Source organism: Pteropus medius, unplaced genomic scaffold, assembly GCF_902729225.1.
Source record: "Pteropus medius unplaced genomic scaffold, Ma_sr-lr_union100, whole genome shotgun sequence".
Taxonomy (NCBI): Eukaryota; Metazoa; Chordata; class Mammalia; order Chiroptera; family Pteropodidae; genus Pteropus; species Pteropus medius.
In genome coordinates this window covers 1,331,467-1,348,084 of record NW_024347867.1, presented here as the reverse complement: position 1 = coordinate 1,348,084, position 16,618 = coordinate 1,331,467, and the positions used below count along the sequence as shown (strand labels likewise).

The following is a 16,618-nucleotide window of genomic DNA, read 5'->3' as shown; positions in this document are numbered from 1 at the left end:
GAACTCATGCCAAGGATCCTCCTGCTTGCTAATGCTGGAAAGAGGCCAACTCTACTGCAAGTTCACTTCAGGAAGAGAGAGGGAGCTGGCTTAAGTGGAAGGTTGGTTGGAGGAAAGATAGAAACCCAGAAAATAAGACCTTATAAAGTCATAGTTTAGGCTCTGCATTCGAACAGACCTGGCTTTGAGTGACTTAGTACCATTTACTAGCTTATGATATTAAACAAATGATATAACCACCCCAAGGCTGAGTTTCCGATCTATAAACTAGAGATCATAACAGCACCTACCCTATTGGATTGTTGCGAGGATTAAATAAGGTAAAGCCTGTAAAGAGTTTAGTACTGTGTCTGGTTCACAGTAAGAGCTTAATAAGCATTATTTTATATTGATATAATTATAAATAATGGCATTGCAGGAAATGAGAGACCACCGAGTTCACACTTTGTCTAAATGTGAGTGTGTATGGAGAAGAGATATCATTTCTTTCTTACCTGAAAAAGCGCCTCCGTGGAAACACTTTCACCCAAGCCTGCCGGGTACCTTGGATGTGAGGGGAGGACTAGTAAAAAGGAAGAAAAGTGAAAGAAAGACGATAAAAGTAAAGGAGATTTATAGGAGGAAATAACTGGGAAAAGACATGCAAAAAAAAACCTAAGTGAAAGAAAGTGGCAATTGTCAAAGATGGAAAGAAATTTTGCAGCTGGACATAGACTGAGCAAGAAATGTGGAGGAGAGGCAAGCAGCCTAGGTGTCTGGAAATGTGCATGGTTTGGTTGCTGGCCGACACCTCCTTTGGAGAGGTAATGACTCCTAAAAGCAGTGAACCTGTGGACGTTTCAAAGGAACCTAAGCAGCAGAGCAAACCTTCCTCCAGAACATATGAGCCCTCTGTATACTTTCTGTCAATCATGATTCCTCCCTCACAGCCCTCACCAGCCATTGATAAATGACCAGCCCCTGGCTGCTACAGTCTCATACCTACAAACTTTACTGTAACCCTAAAAGAGAGTTTGCTCCCTAAGGTAATATTCAATATTTTGTGTGCTCGGTATGTACCTCTGCTGCAAAAGGTTGGGTTAAATTATCTGATGCCTGGAGCTTGGTAAATGCTCAATATGTGTTCATCGAATGAATGAATGAATGAATGAATGAATGAATGAATGAATGAATGAGTAATGTATACTTGAGTCAGACCTACATGCAAGCAAGACAACAGGATTGCTAATAGCTACAGGGTTTCTTTCCTGGGGGGATGAAATGCTCTGGAATGAGACAGTGGTGATGGTTGTACTTGTGAATGTACTAAAACCTACTGAATTGTACACTTTAATCTGGTGAATTTTATAGTATGTGAATTATATCTTAATAAAATGAATAAAAAAGATAAGCTCTACCCTTGGAGAAGCAAACAGCTATGACTGGCACTTCTTTTCCAATTTACTCTGAGCAGTGGGTCCTCTTCCTGTTCTTTTGCTCCTTTTCAGAACATAGGGACGAAATAATGACCTTAAAGTCTTTTTCAAGTTTTTCTCGGATTTTCAAGTTCTCTTGAAATCTAAGTGACATCTATAAATCTAAGATCTCATAGAAATGAGGGGTCTGAATAAGAGGGGCTCGGTTTCCTCGCAAACATTTTTCTAGGAGCCATGTAAACTTTTCATGCTTGAACAGTCCTGAAGACGAAGATTCACTCTCTTAGCGAACCTCTTCACATAGTCCCAGCCACTGAGGCTCAGCGAAGAAATTCTGGGGAATCAATGGCGGTATTACCTAATCTTAATGTATGTTGGCCTTGAAGTGCCTTTGTGAAACACCTTATGTTCCCTGACAGTCAAAGGCATTCAGAACAGAAATGATGAAATGAAGAACAGAAATGACAAAATGAAGAACAGAATCTAGCAATGGATTCGCCCGTTCTTTCGACCTCCCTATCCACCCGCAGAATGTTTCCCCACACATACCTATACACACGTAGACACCTTCCTAGTATCAAAAATTATTTTTCCATGGATATTTTAGTTTTGTGAGATTGAGGTTAACTTACACACAGCACGAATAATTTGTGTGGAGCTGATTTCAGTTGTGTGTTTAGTACTGGCAACGGGAACTCCTAAATCTGAAGCACCATTTAACACATCGGTAACTGACTACTTAAACCAGCAGGATTTCAGGTTTGGGGGCTGGTATCTGCTCTATTTCTGTGAAATAAAGATGAAATGAGTCCATACATATCTGCATCTCGCTCTAATGTTTGGGCCAAATATATCGAATCTCCAAGAAAAAAATGGAAAAAGCAGGCTATCTTATATTTCAAATTCCTTCTCCAGCATTCTATTCTGAGCAGAATAAAAATGTGAAAAAGTAAAATGCTACTATTCAAACTTAATCTTGAACTAAATAAACAAACAGACATTAAAATCTTTATTCCTTCAGAGGCTTTACTTGAACTAAGGAGCAGAAAGTTTATTATCCTAGGATCTTCTTAAAAGCCCACCTAATAATTCAGTATAACTTTTCATAACTCACTTACGACCTTGATTACCAAACCTACAAAGTGAGATTTATTTTATTTTGTTTTTATTTTTTAGAAGTGAAAATTTATTTATTTATTTATTTTATGGTGACAATGGTTAACGAAATCCAATAAGTTTCAGCTGTACACTTTAACAGTCAGGCATATATATATATATATATATATATATATATATATATATATACATTGTGTGTACAACTCCCATAGTTATATTTCTTTCTGTCACCATATAGTTGACTCCTTTTACCACATCTACTTCTTACCCTGCCCCCTATCCTCTGGTAACTACTAGTCTATAGACATGTCCATGAGTCTCTGTTTGTTTGTTGTGTTCATTTGTTGCTTATATGTTTATATCCCACATATAAGTGATATCATCTGATTTTCAACTTTTCCTATCTGGCTTATTTTGCTTAGCGTGATTATCTCGAGGTTCATCTATACTGTCGCAAGTGGCAGTATTTTATCTCTTCTTATGGCTGAGTAATATTCCATTGTATATATGTACCACAGCTTCCTTAGCCAATAATCTATTGTAGGACACTTCTGTTGTTTCCATTTCTTGGCCACCATGAAAAAAGCTATGAACATCGGTGTGCAAATGTCTTTTCAGATAGGAGTTTGGTAGACTCTATTTCCCAAGCTTGCTACTTTATTTTTCAACTCTTGCATTGTGGGTTTTTTGTTGTTGTTTTTTGTTTGTTTGTTTGTTTGTTTGTTTGTTTTATCTCCAGAAGTTCTATTTGGTTCTTTTTGAGGGTTTTAATCTCCTTGCTAAAGAGCTCATTCTGCTCATCTAATTGTTTTTTCAATTCCTGAAATTGTTGATATGACTTGTTTCAGAATTCAGTCAGATCTGTTTTTTTTTTTTTTTTTTGAAGTACTATTCTGAATTCTCTGTCATTTAGTTGCATATTTCTATGTCTGTGAGCATATTTTCTGGAGATTTTTCTCTTTCTTTCTGAGATGCCTTGTCACCTTGGTTGTTCATGGTGTTTAATGGACTATTTCCCTGCCTGGGCATTAATGGAAGTCTATTCTGCTTTTTTTCCAGAAAGAAGATTTATTATATAAAGATTTATTACAAAGAAAATGCTTTTCTTTTGGTTTCCAGTAGGTGACGTCTAAGCTGCTGGGATCCCTGCTTTATATAAAACCTTAGTAATGCCTTTTTTTCTTGTAGATTTTTAATCATGCTTGCTACCCTCAGTCTCAGTCCCTTTCAGTGTTAGCGACAGTTTCGGTATTATTTGCTCAAATTCCACTGGTGTTCCGCAGTGTTCCGTCTCGGAGAATATGGGGAGAGGCCCTCTGTTGGGTGATGGGGGCTGTGACTGAGCTTCGGATTTGGAAACACAGTTGGTAAAAATTTACTGCTATTTCTATGCCTTCCCACTTCTCTACTTTCTGTCTTGATGACCAGGCCCTGCCCCCCAGCCGCGTGGAACTCTCAACTCTCCCAGACAGGGCTGTTCAGGGAACTCCCGCATTTTCTCCACTTCCCCTCTTCCTATAAGGGAGCTCTAGCGGCTTCAAGGGGCAGCTTCTTCACTTCTCCCAGGCCATTGCCCAGCACCTGGGGTTCTGATCTGTGGTAGCTCTTATGTGCAGATACCACACTCAGACGTCCTGGTGTGCATTTTGGGTATTTTTTGTTCAGTTTTAGATATTTACCTTATTGTTGTTTCAAGGGGAGATCTGAGGATATCTCTAACTCTGCCATGTTTCTCCAAAGTCTCTCGATTTCTTTTAATAAGGTCTTATAATTTTCATTATAGAGGTCTTTCACATATTTAGTTAGATTTATCCCTAGGTGTTTTATTCTTTTGGTTGTAATTGCAAAATAAATTAATTTTTCACTTCTTTTCCTGACACTTCATTATTAGAGTATAGGAACACTATGAAATTTTGAACATTGATTTTGCGTATCCAGAAACTTTACTATATTAGATTCTAGTAGTGTTGTCTTGGAGTGTTTAGGGTTTTCTATATAGGAAATCATGTCATCCAAAAATAGTGATGGTTTGATTTCTTCATTTCCTATTTGGATCCCATTTATATATTTCTCTTGCCTGATTGCACTCGCTATGACCTCCAATGTTATATTGAATAACAATGGTAATAGTGGTCAGCCTTGCCTTGTTCCTGATCTCAGAGGGAAGGTTTTTAGTTTTTCACCATTAAGTATAATGTTGGCTGAGGTTTTGTCATATGGCTTTTATTATGTTAAAGTACTTTCCTTCTATACCGATTTTGTTAAGTGTTTTGATCATAAACAGATGCTTATTTGTCAAAGGCTTTCTCTGCATTTATTAATATGATAATATGATTCTTATTTTTTAATTTGTTTATGAGGAGTATCACATTAATCAATTTGCATATGTTGAACCATCCTCGTGTCCTGAGATGAAGCCCACTTGATCATGGTATATATTCTTTTTAATATGTTGCTGTATTTGTTTCGCTAGTATCTTATTTAGGATTTTTGCATCTGTGTTCATGAGAGATATTGGCCTGTAGTTTGTGTGTGTGTGTGTGTGTGTGTGTGTATTGTGTGTGTGTGTATTATTGTGTGTGTGTGTATTTATCCTTACCAGGTTTTTTGCACGGTACATCTGAGTATATTAGACTCTAATAGCCATTGGTTAGAAGTATTGCCACCTCTCTCTCTCTCTATATATATATATGATATGGATGACTGTATATATGCAACTATATATATAGTAGATGACCAACCCATATGTGTGTGTGATATTATTGTATACGATCAGAGAATGAATATGGTTAGTATATGTTATATATATATATATACACAGAAGAGGAATTCAGTTATTTCAGCCTTAATATATTATATAATACATATATGCATATACACACACACGTAATGTGTCTATGATATCAACCAATGATAACATTATTATTGTTATTTGTGTGTGATGACATATATATATATGTAATATGTATATATATGCTCTATATATATATATCATCCACACAGGTCAATCCCACTTTCATCTGCCACCCTGATAACAATATCTCTACGTTCCCCTTTTGATTTGCGTCTTTGAGGATCCGCCTCCACTTTTCAGTTATTTGTTGCCTCTGTTTCTCCTAACCATATTGTGCTGAGGCGTTCATTTACTATCTTGCTATATGTGATTCTGCTGCGCTTATTGTTTGAAACATAGTAGTGCCTGTTCCTATGATAACGGTTGCACTCCTCTGCTTTTGCATGCGCTGAATCCTTACTACTAATTATGCTGTTTTTTTTTTTTTTTTTTTTTGTCATTTTGTTTTAAGCGAGCTGACCCCTTTCAGTTTTTCCTGTAATGCAGGCCTCATAGTGGAGAATTCTCTCATTTTTTGTATGTTTGGAGAGGTCTTAATTTCTCCTTCATATCTAAAGGAGAGCTTTGCTGGATACATTATTCTTGGCTGATAGTTCCTTTCATTTAATAGTTTGAATATTTGATTCCACTATTTTCTGGCTTATAAGATTTGTACTGAGAAGTCTGATGATAATAATAGGTTTTCCTTTATAGATTAACATGTTCTTTTCCCTGGCTGCCCCGAGAATTCTTCCTTTGCCTTTGTTTTTTGATAATTTTTGTACAATGTGTCTTGGAGAAGGCCATTTTGGGTTGAGATAATTGGGTATTCTATTGACTTCTTGAATTCCAAGTTCCAACTTGTTCCTTAGATTTGGGAAATTCTCGTCAACTATTTGTCTGAAAATGTTTTCTAATCCTTGCTATTTTTACTCCCCTTCGAAAATGCCCATTATTCTCATGTTTTCTTTCCTGATAGTATCAACTCTTTCTTGTATTTTTCTTTCATCGTTTTTCATTCTTTGGTTTCCTACTTCTTCCTTTTGATTTATTTCCAGATTTCTGTCTTCAATATCACTGATTCTTTGCACCATTTGGTCAACTCTATTTCTAAGTTTGCTATTTCATTTTTCTTATCTTTCAATGTGTTCTTCATTTCCAGAAGTTCTATTTGGTTCTTTTTGAGAGTTTCAATCTCCTTGCTAAAGAACTCATTCTGCTCATCTAGTTGTTTTTTCAATCCTGAAAGTGTTGACATGAATCGTTTTGTATCTTATTCAGTTTTTTCAGTACCATCCTGAATTCTCTGTCATTTATGTCGCAAATTTCTAAATATGTAAGCTTATTTTCTTTTTATAAAAATAAATTAATTAATTGATTTTTATGGTGACATTGGTTGAAGAAATCCAATAAGTTTCAGGTGTACACTTTAACAGTAAGGCATATATATATTTACATTCTATTCACCTCCCATAGTTAGATTTCTTTCTGTCACCACATATTTGACCCCCTTTTACCCCGTCTACTTCCCCCTCCCCCCATCCCTTATCTCTGGTAACCACTAGCCTATAGTCCATGTCCATGAGTCTCTGTTTGTTTGTCTTGTTCATTTATTGCTTTTAGGTTGATATCCCACATATAAGTGATATCATGTGGTTTTCATTTTTTTCTGTCACCAGTAATCACCTTAAATGTAAGCTTATTTTCTGGAGTTTTTTATTTTTCTTTCTTTAGTGCCTTGGCATTTTAGTTGTTCATGGTATTTAATGGACTATTTCTCTGCCTGGGAATTTATAGAAATGTATTCTGCTTTTTTTTTTCCCCCAGATATAAGATTATCATATAAAGGTCTCTCTTTAGCCTGTTGCAAAGAAGGCTTTTTTTTTTTTTTTTTGTCAGTTGGTGGTGTCTGATCCTTTGATCCCCAGCTATATAAAGCTTCCTTTATCATGCTCTTTCTTCTCTTATAGATATTCTATCATGCTTCGGCTTCTTCCATCCCAGTCCTGTCAGTAAGTACAGTTTTGGTAAAGTATCTGCTCAGATTCCCCTGTTCTGCAGTGTTCGCTGGTTTTGGGAGAGCATGGTGGAGGTCCCCCTGTTGTGGGTTGGGGAATGCAACTCAGCTTTGCATTTTTCAATCACAGTTGGTAATTATCAGCTGTTGCTTCCCTGCCATCCCCACTTTTCTGCTTTCTTCTGTGATCCCTGAGCACCGTCTGTACGTGGAGCTCACAACTCTCCAAAGCAGGGCTGTTCAGAGAATCTGCTGCACCTTCTCCCCTCCCACTCCTCTTGCAGGGAGCTCTGGCTGCGATATGCAGCTTCTTTGTTTCTCCCAGTCTACCGCCCGTCTCCCATGGTTAGACCTGTGTTAAGTCTCATTTGCAGATCCCATGCTCATATGTGCTGGAGTGCAGTTTGGGTGTTTTTTTTTGTTGAGTTTTAGATGTTCGACTCATTGTTATTTCAAGGGGTGTGATCTGGAGACCTCTCTCACCACACAGTGTTTCTGACCATCTTCTGAGAATATAATCTTAATTAAGAGGCATAAACACTGAGTTCCTCTAGTGACCTGGAGAGAATATACTGTTTGCCTTTCTGACATTCCATCATGAATTGTGCATATGACAATACATAAGCTGATGAACAAAGGGGAAGAGAAGAGTCTGAGTTTGGCATCTCTGAAATGTGATTTAATAATGAGGATAAAAAGGTTTTGATTCAATGGCAGGAAAATATCAAATGGGAAAATGGGAGTACAGAATTTTGAGGGAAGAATTAAACACGAATTGGGAGGAGGAGGGAAAATATATCTTCATAATTTAACTAGGAAAAAATTCAGTGCATGTTGTAATAAGTACTGTAAAGATAGCTAGTGGGGGATCGTGGGAGAGAAGAAGGAAGAGACATATTGAAGTTATTCTGATTGAGAAGATTGGGCATGGAGGAGCTTCTGGAAGCTTTTTCCTTATGCCCTCTCACCTCCTTTAGCTGAGAGACAATGTGCATTTGCAGCATACAAAATTAATCATCTCCTCAGGTAACTATTCTAGAATGATTATCTTTTTCTAACTTATAAAACAAAATAATGAAGAAAAATTATTGGCAGTAAGAAGCTATAGATATTCATGCTTCACTTTTTTTGAGGCAGTAATTTTTTAAAAAAATTTGCTCTGAGTCTGACAAAAAAAAAAAGATAACAAGAAATCCACCAAACCATTGTAGATACTGTATTTTTTTTTATTATGGCGGGGAGATAAAATTAATCATCTCCTCAGGTAACTATTCTAGAATGATTATCTTTTTCTAACTTATAAAACAAAATAATGAAGAAAAATTATTGGCAGTAAGAAAAATTATTGGCAGTAAAAAAAAAGATAACAAGAAATCCACCAAACCATTGTAGATACTGTATTTTTTTTGATGGGGGGGGAGATAAATATATATAGCTAAACATCAACTTATGCTTCTCTTTTTAACATCATTCTAGTAGACCTAAAATTAAGAGAACAACAAATTTAATAAATAAACTAAGGATGATTAGATAAATAGTTGCTGTAGCTGTTAGTCAATCAACAAGTTAATAGATTCTCTGTGAGCCGTTTGATCCATGAAAATAATTTTTACCTAATTTTTAAACACGTTTTTCAAATTTTATGTTTATCAACCACACTCAAAAGGAAAATTTAGTGTAGTAACATTTTTGTTGCTTCTACTGCTCTATTTCCTGTGGTTAGTCCTTCTTTAAAGGAAATCTTTTTGGACAGTTTGTCAAAGCTTTAGATTGATACCTTTTGGAAATATATCTAAATATGTTATTTAAGTACATTAACAATTGTTTACAACAAATTTGAAAAGCAAGAAATGTATGAGAAAACTCTGATAAGTAAGTACCTGAATATCTAAAAACTCTCAATAGAATTCTTGCGCTTAAAGGAATCCCCAGTTCTGGGACTGTGTTTATCCTTCACTTTTGACACTTGATCTTCAATGGTATGTAAACAGTCTGTAATGAAGTAACATTAATGCTCCTGGAATGCCATGAAAAACCTTATTATATTACAGGGTTAGTGCTCATGTACATATGATGCTAAACATTGGATATTTGACAACATTTGAATGTTCTTGCATCACTTTGATATCGCCACTGTGATGTTTATTAAGAATCTTCATGGATGCAACAGTAGAAGAGAATGACATCAATGTTTATTATATATATATAATATATATAATAAATAGGGCAGTAGTGAGGATTAAGTGAGTCTATCTATATATATCTATTATATATATATATAATAAACATTGTGTATATATATAATAAACATTGTATATATATATAATAAACATTATATATACATACACACACACACACACACACACACACACATCTGGCTAAGGATATCAGTACCACAGGACCACTGACTATTCAAGAATAGAAATAGGGACCTCAGGATCACTAATAGAAATAAAAGGGCCTGATTTTTTTTAGATACAGCAGTATCTAAACTTAACTATTCATGTATATGAGGCTGCATCACATAGCTGCTAAATCAAATAGGTTTGGTCAGTAAGTGGGTTGGTTGTTGGGTTCAGATAAGATAATTATTTGACTCCACAAATAATGAAAGGCAGTATTGTATAATCATTTAAAAAAAGATTTGGATTTTCTAAATATGTATCTTGGCCTTGCCACTTAGATATCTATGTGGTTTTGGACATGTGATCTCTCAATTTTCTCATCTGCACAGTGAGTATAATACTGCTGCTCACCCCATAGGGCAGTAGTGAGGATTAAGTGAGTCTATCTATATATGTAACAACTCTTAGAACAGAACCTGGTACATAGGAACCCATTTAAAAATTATTTATTTTTATTATTGTTATTAATTATTTGGGTCTAATGGCTCTTTGTCTTGGGTTAATGGTGAGAAAATAACCAACATATTGAATAAATTGAGATTTATTCATTACCTTTTTTTGAGCAATCATTTTTTATTGCTGCTATTTACTGTTAATAACAGTATTGCTCTATAATCTTTGATTAGAATCACACTCCTGTTAAAATATGGGCTATCAGTTAAGCAGAAAAAGGTTAGTGCAGGTCCAAGTTCCACATTGCTTTTTTTTAGCCAGTTACCAAGCAAGCAAGATATAAATAATTTATAAATTAAACCAGAGATTTGAAGTAATTTATAATGTTAATATGCACTGGTAAGATAAAAGTGAGAGATCAGAAACTAATTAGGAAAAGAATAAAGATAATCATCCAAATAATCTAAGATAATGACTTCAGTTGAATAATAAAGATCTGGATTTCCTGGCATCTGAGGCCAAAAAGAAAAAGAAAAACCATCCCCTAAATTATGATGGCATTTATATCAACTTGTAGAGAACTATATATTTTAAAAGAAAGAAAAACTATTTTTTTGCAATCATATCTTGATTAGTTAAGGCAAACCAAAGAGAGACTTACCTTACTGGGGTTTTTGTTACATAAATAACTTGGACAATGAGGAAAATAGTAAAATAACATAAAAGTTATTTCCAGGCATTTGCTGGCAGGTGGGCACACATTCAACAGCGGTTCACAAATCTGTCTATATCAGCCTTGAAGACTGACTCCTTGCAAAATATATGAATAAGCAAAATTTCCTTTGCCATTTCCCTTACTCTTTTGTTGCTCCTTCCTTCCATATATCTTCCCACTTTCCCTCCCTTCCTTCCTTCTTCCTTCCTTCCTTCCTTCCTTCCTTCCTTCCTTCCTTCCTTCCTTCCTTCCTTCCTTCCTTCTTTCCTTCTTTCGTTTGGTTGAATTCCTTCCAGGCTTGTCACCTGAAGGACACTACCTGATCAAGTAAATTGACCTATATCTCCTTCATTTCTCTTTACTCAATAAAGCAACGAATGAACTCTGGCATTTTAGAAAGATTTCAGAAAAAGTGGGACAAAAAAGTATTTTTTTGTTACCTCATAGTTAAGCTAAACATTTAGTTGACCAGAATTTTGTGTTAACTGCTAAGTCCATTATAAACACTGTCAAAATAGTAAGAATAAAATGCCACTCTAGGAGAGTTGGGTAGATAATGAGACTATTCTGTATATTGATTGTGATGGTGGTTACATGACTGCATGTATTTGTCAAAACTCATAGAAACATACACTTAAACAGGTAAATTTTACTAATACAAATTATACTCAATAAACCCTCAAAATGTGCACTACCTCCATTTTTTTCTTCTTTTTGCTATTAGAAAGGGAGGGGTTTGAAAGATATGTGGATGGACGAATGGATAGATATTCAAAATACTATATAGATAAAATTATGTAGTTATAGAAAAGCACTGAAGCTAAGGCCCCAGAGGCATAATTTCAGGTTCAGCTACACTACTGGCTACACCCCTCCTCCAAGTGACACCAGTAAGGTTACTTTCCCTTTCTGGAGGTTGTGTCTGCCATTTTTTATAAACTTAAGTGGTTGAACTAGAATCTCATTAAGCTCAGGCAATTCTCTGTTGAGGTGGCCTGCTTTGAGGGGAGGGTGAGAGGAGCAGTTAGGGAGATTTTTTTAAGTGTCGGAAAGTAAATCATCTGTCACAAAAACAGGTGGAATGGATAATGTCATGTGAAATTCAAGAAACATCTGTTAGCCTATAGCAATGTATGGGTTAAGATGGAGCCATCTGTGATGAAGTGATATATCAGGTTACTGAAATAAGAATCTAGTTGACCCAAGACATTTTGGTCAGAGTGAAAAATGATTATTATCAGTTTTATAGTTTTAAGATTGTTTTCACTTTCTTTAATTTCTAGCAATTGTTTTTTTTTTTTTGAGCTGGTGGGGGAAGAAAGAACGTGGATTAATGAATGGTTATTCTCAGTGTAAGAGAATTATACTCAGAAGAGTAAAGATTGCTTTTAAGATAAGTAGGTATTATTTATAAATACTTCAGCATCTTGCCTTCCTTTAATTACTTGCTCAAGTAGATCTCCTTCAATTGAAGAAATGAGAAAAATCTTTACCATTGATCGATCAATATAGAATATGAAAGAGAAATTCATTGAGCAATATTGATATGTGCTATAATAGAACCTGATTATGTTTGGGAGACCTGGATTTCCATTTTTAAGCACAATTAGACTCACATAAAATACGAAACTTGATAAGATGATGATTTTGAGAAAGAAATAATAGGAGCTAAAGCAAACCATGTTCTCTGGTTAAACTTGGTTGACTTCAACCTATGAAGAGTATCTATAAATGGAACCTACCAGATAAGATTCTCCAGTGATAAGTTAGAATACTTTTATGTCGATGTTTTGTCAAATAACTGTATATGGCCAGTATCAGCACAATTTTAGTGACTCATAAGCCAGCAAGTGAGTGCTTAAGATAAAATGTGGCTTCAGTCTAGAGAACAGCAGCAACCGAGAAATGTGAATATATTTCAGAAATATTCTAATGTATTCCTCAACAGAGTGCATAGAAGCGTCTTCCGTTGTAAAATATTTTTGAAAAATATATTACAGATATCCCCAATGAGAGATAGCTGTTTTACAGTGTTCACTCAGTGAGGACATGCATAAGCAGAATTCTTTGCACTACCTTATTTGATGTTTCCATAATCATATGAGTGTCAGTGGTGAATGGGAGGGTGCAGTAAACTTCTGAGGGAGGCAAATGAGTAGTTGGGGACCCCTTGCCACACAGAGAGATTGGAAAGAATAATAAAATTAGTTGAGGGTAATTTTTAATCACCTATTTGACCCTGAACTTCTAGAAGGTGAAGTCTTTGACTTAATTTGTTTTTGAAGCTCAAGTCCAGCACCTTGCATTGAATGAATCAGTTCTTGTTGTGTTTTATATTTTTTCAGTCCTTACGGGGTGTCAGGCACTATGCTATTCCTTTCACATAGGTTATTTCTTTTTATCTCCAAAACATTCCTATGAGAAAAGTATCGTCATTCCTATTTTACAGATAGATAAGGAAGCAGAGACTCAGGGAGGTCAATTAACTTGCCTAATAATTGTTCACATAGTTAGGTAATGGTAAACAGCTGAAATTCAAAGACCAACATATTCTTTATATCATACCAAAGCTTGCTTCACTGTCCAAATATTAATGTGTTCCTTTAATATATTAGTAAATATTATTAAGCTGTTTCTTCTACTAAATTATTCTGCTAAGATTAGAGGAAATTCATACTTAACATTACCACAGTCATCATTTAACTTATTTTCATTTTTAAGTAACAGCTTTATTGAGATAAAATTCATGTAACATTCACCCTTTTAAAAGTATATAATTCAGTGGTTTTTAGTATATTCACAAATTGGTGCAACCATGATCGCTATCTGATTCCAGAATATTTTCATTATCCACAAAAGATACCCTGTACTCACCAGCAATTATTCCTTATGCCTCCTTTCCTGAGCCACCGGGAACCACTAATATACTGTCTCAGAATATTTTCATATTTTGGAAATATCACATTTATGGAATCATACGATATGTGACCTTCTTTGATTAGCTACTTCAGTTTGCATATCATTTTTAAGGTTCATCATATTGTAGTATGAATCATTCTTATGGCTGAATAATATTCCATTGTATGGATATAACATATTTTGTTTATCCATTCCTCAGTTCTGATGGACATTCGGACTGTTTCAAGATTTTTGGCTATTATAAATAATGTTGATGTGACTATTCATGTACAGGTTTTTACATGGGCCTCTCTTCAATCCAATTGGGTATATACCTTGGGATTAAACTGCTGGGTAATATGGTAAGTACATGTGACTTTTTGAGAAACTGCAGGACTGTTTTCCAAAACAGCTGCACCATTTTATCAATTCATTAACAATGTTTGAAAGTCTGATTTCTTTCCATCCTTACCAACACTCTTTTCCATTAAAATATTTATATTATAGCCATCCTTGTGGATATGGAATGATATCTTATTATGGTTTTGATTTTGATTTCCCTAATGACTAATGATGTTGAGTATATTCTTATATGCTTATTGACCAACTGTGTACCTTCCCTGGGTACATGTCTATTCAAATCCTTTGCTGACATGTTCCAATATAATTTATAAATATTTTATCTCATTCTGTGGGTTTTCATTTCATTTTGATGAAGGCCAATTTATCTATATTTTCTTTAGTTGCTGTAAGAAACCTTCACCTAATCAAATGTCACAAAGATTTATTCTTATTTCATTCTCAGGGTTTTACAGGTTTAACTTTTACATTTAGGTAGCTGGCCCATTTGGGGTTAATTTTTGTATATGATATAAGGGAAGGATACAACTTCACTCTTATGCAGGTTTTCCCAACACCATTTGTGAAAAAGACATTCCTTGTCAATAATTGTCTTGACACTCTTGTCAACAATCATTTTACTATAAACATAAATGTAATGGTTTATTTAATTTATTTTCATTTAATTATCAAAGTTTTTTTTTAATAATGCCTGCCATGGATTTGATTTAGATATTTGAGCTTCACACAAAATGAGTCAGTGAGTGATAAGATGCACACTGTACTTACTTGCTGTAAAATAATTATCGAAAGAATTTTGTCACCAAGGAAGCAAAAATGAGTAGTTTCTAACGTTGAACATAATTATACTTGGGTCTTTGTTAAAGTGAATTATTCTCTACTATAGCTTAAACTTAACTATGAAATGGATTACCCAAGATTTAATTTTGAATAAGGTAATATATAAATTTCATCACTGACTGCTTTCTATTAAATGCAAGAACTTCTCACTGGTTAGCCACTAAAATTACAAAGGGAAAAAGAAAAAAAAAAGAACGAGGTATTTGTATCCTATACAAATGAAATATAAACATAAGACATTACAAAATATAAGAATAAAAAGGATGTTGTCACTCATCTCCAAAATGAAGGAGAAATACATTTCTTAGTCTCTGAATGAGATTCTTCCAAATAATTTTCTTTTGGCTCAGATTATCCAGAGATTTGTTTCAAAGAATAGCAATGAGTGACATAATATTTTGGAATTATGACATAGATCATTTCATGTACAAACTATACAGAGAAAAAGTTGGTTTTAAAATGGGTGTGTTTGTGGCTTTAACTTTCCTAAGTCAACATTTATGATGGATACAATTAGTGACAGATTTTAAAACCAAGCTTGTGTTTATTGTGCTCTTAATGCATCTCAGAAAGTTGATTAAATGTGTTTCCAGTCAGCAATACATTTGTGTCAGAGAGGCCCTGCCTAGTACCTAGGAAGTTCGTACTTTACTTGTCCTTAAATATTCCAAATGGTGAATGGCTGGTTTGAGATTAGAACCTTAGTCAGTATAGGGTTAGAAAATAACAGGAGAAGTTATCTTTCATTTGTCCTGCAGGATAGGCCTGGGAAAAACAAAACTAATATTGTATAAATGGGAAGGAATAATAGTTAAGCTCTGGGATGTTATGATATGTTATTTTTGTGAAACTTTAGCCTAGGCTTTTGTATCACATTGATTGTATTTCTTGAAAGGCAAAGGCAAGAAGGAAAGTCACTATGAAACACTAGGGATGATTCTAAGGAAGCTGAAGTTGCAAAAGTTAGGAAAGAAGTGTTATTGAATACTACTACTATCATGGAATAGAGAGTTGTGTTCCAATACCCACTATATTTAGACTGGTTGAATTTCAAACTTTCAGATTAGATAGTTATACATACACACACACACAGAGTTTTTAAAAGTCTCTGTGAAAAGAAAGTAACTAATCCCCGTGTGTAACCATTCTAATTGTCAAAGAATTCTTGTTGATGCTTAGTTCAAATCTTTCCTGCTTTAATTAAGCTTATTTCCTTTTTATCAGTTTCTTATAGTTACAGCAGCATTCATGACCTTCTGTATATTAGAAGATGGTCCGCCAGGTTACCAATGAATCTTCCCTTCTCTCAGCTTAATAACCCCAATTCCCTTAAACTTTCCTAGAAAGATTAATTTACTATCACTTCAATTACTTCTGTTATATGGTAGTTAAACTTGTCAAGGTAGAAAGACTAGTTCCCACTAAGCTTTCTATATAGCAAGACTTGGTCATGCCAGAGTAAATTTGGGAGAATAAAACTAGGTGATTTAGGGTGTCTGGATTTTGCTGAGAGACTAGCAGACTTCACAGGACCAGTAGGATGAATTGCTTTGGTTGCACACTTTGCCCACATTCCAAGGAGAGTTAGTCTGTTTCCTCCCTCTCCCCCTACCACACTCCTCTTCC

At 34.8% G+C, this 16,618-nt stretch overlaps 1 protein-coding gene across 1 annotated transcript in view; it reads left to right on the top strand.

Moving 5' to 3' along the window:
• Positions 1–16,618, top strand: part of NRK (Nik related kinase) — a 135,500-nt gene that overhangs the window by 2,285 nt on the left and 116,597 nt on the right. Inside the window, exon 2 of the mRNA XM_039879068.1 lies at positions 1,675–1,784. Within this exon, the coding sequence (XP_039735002.1) occupies positions 1,675–1,784 (110 nt within the window). The remainder of the gene's footprint in view (positions 1–1,674; positions 1,785–16,618) is intronic.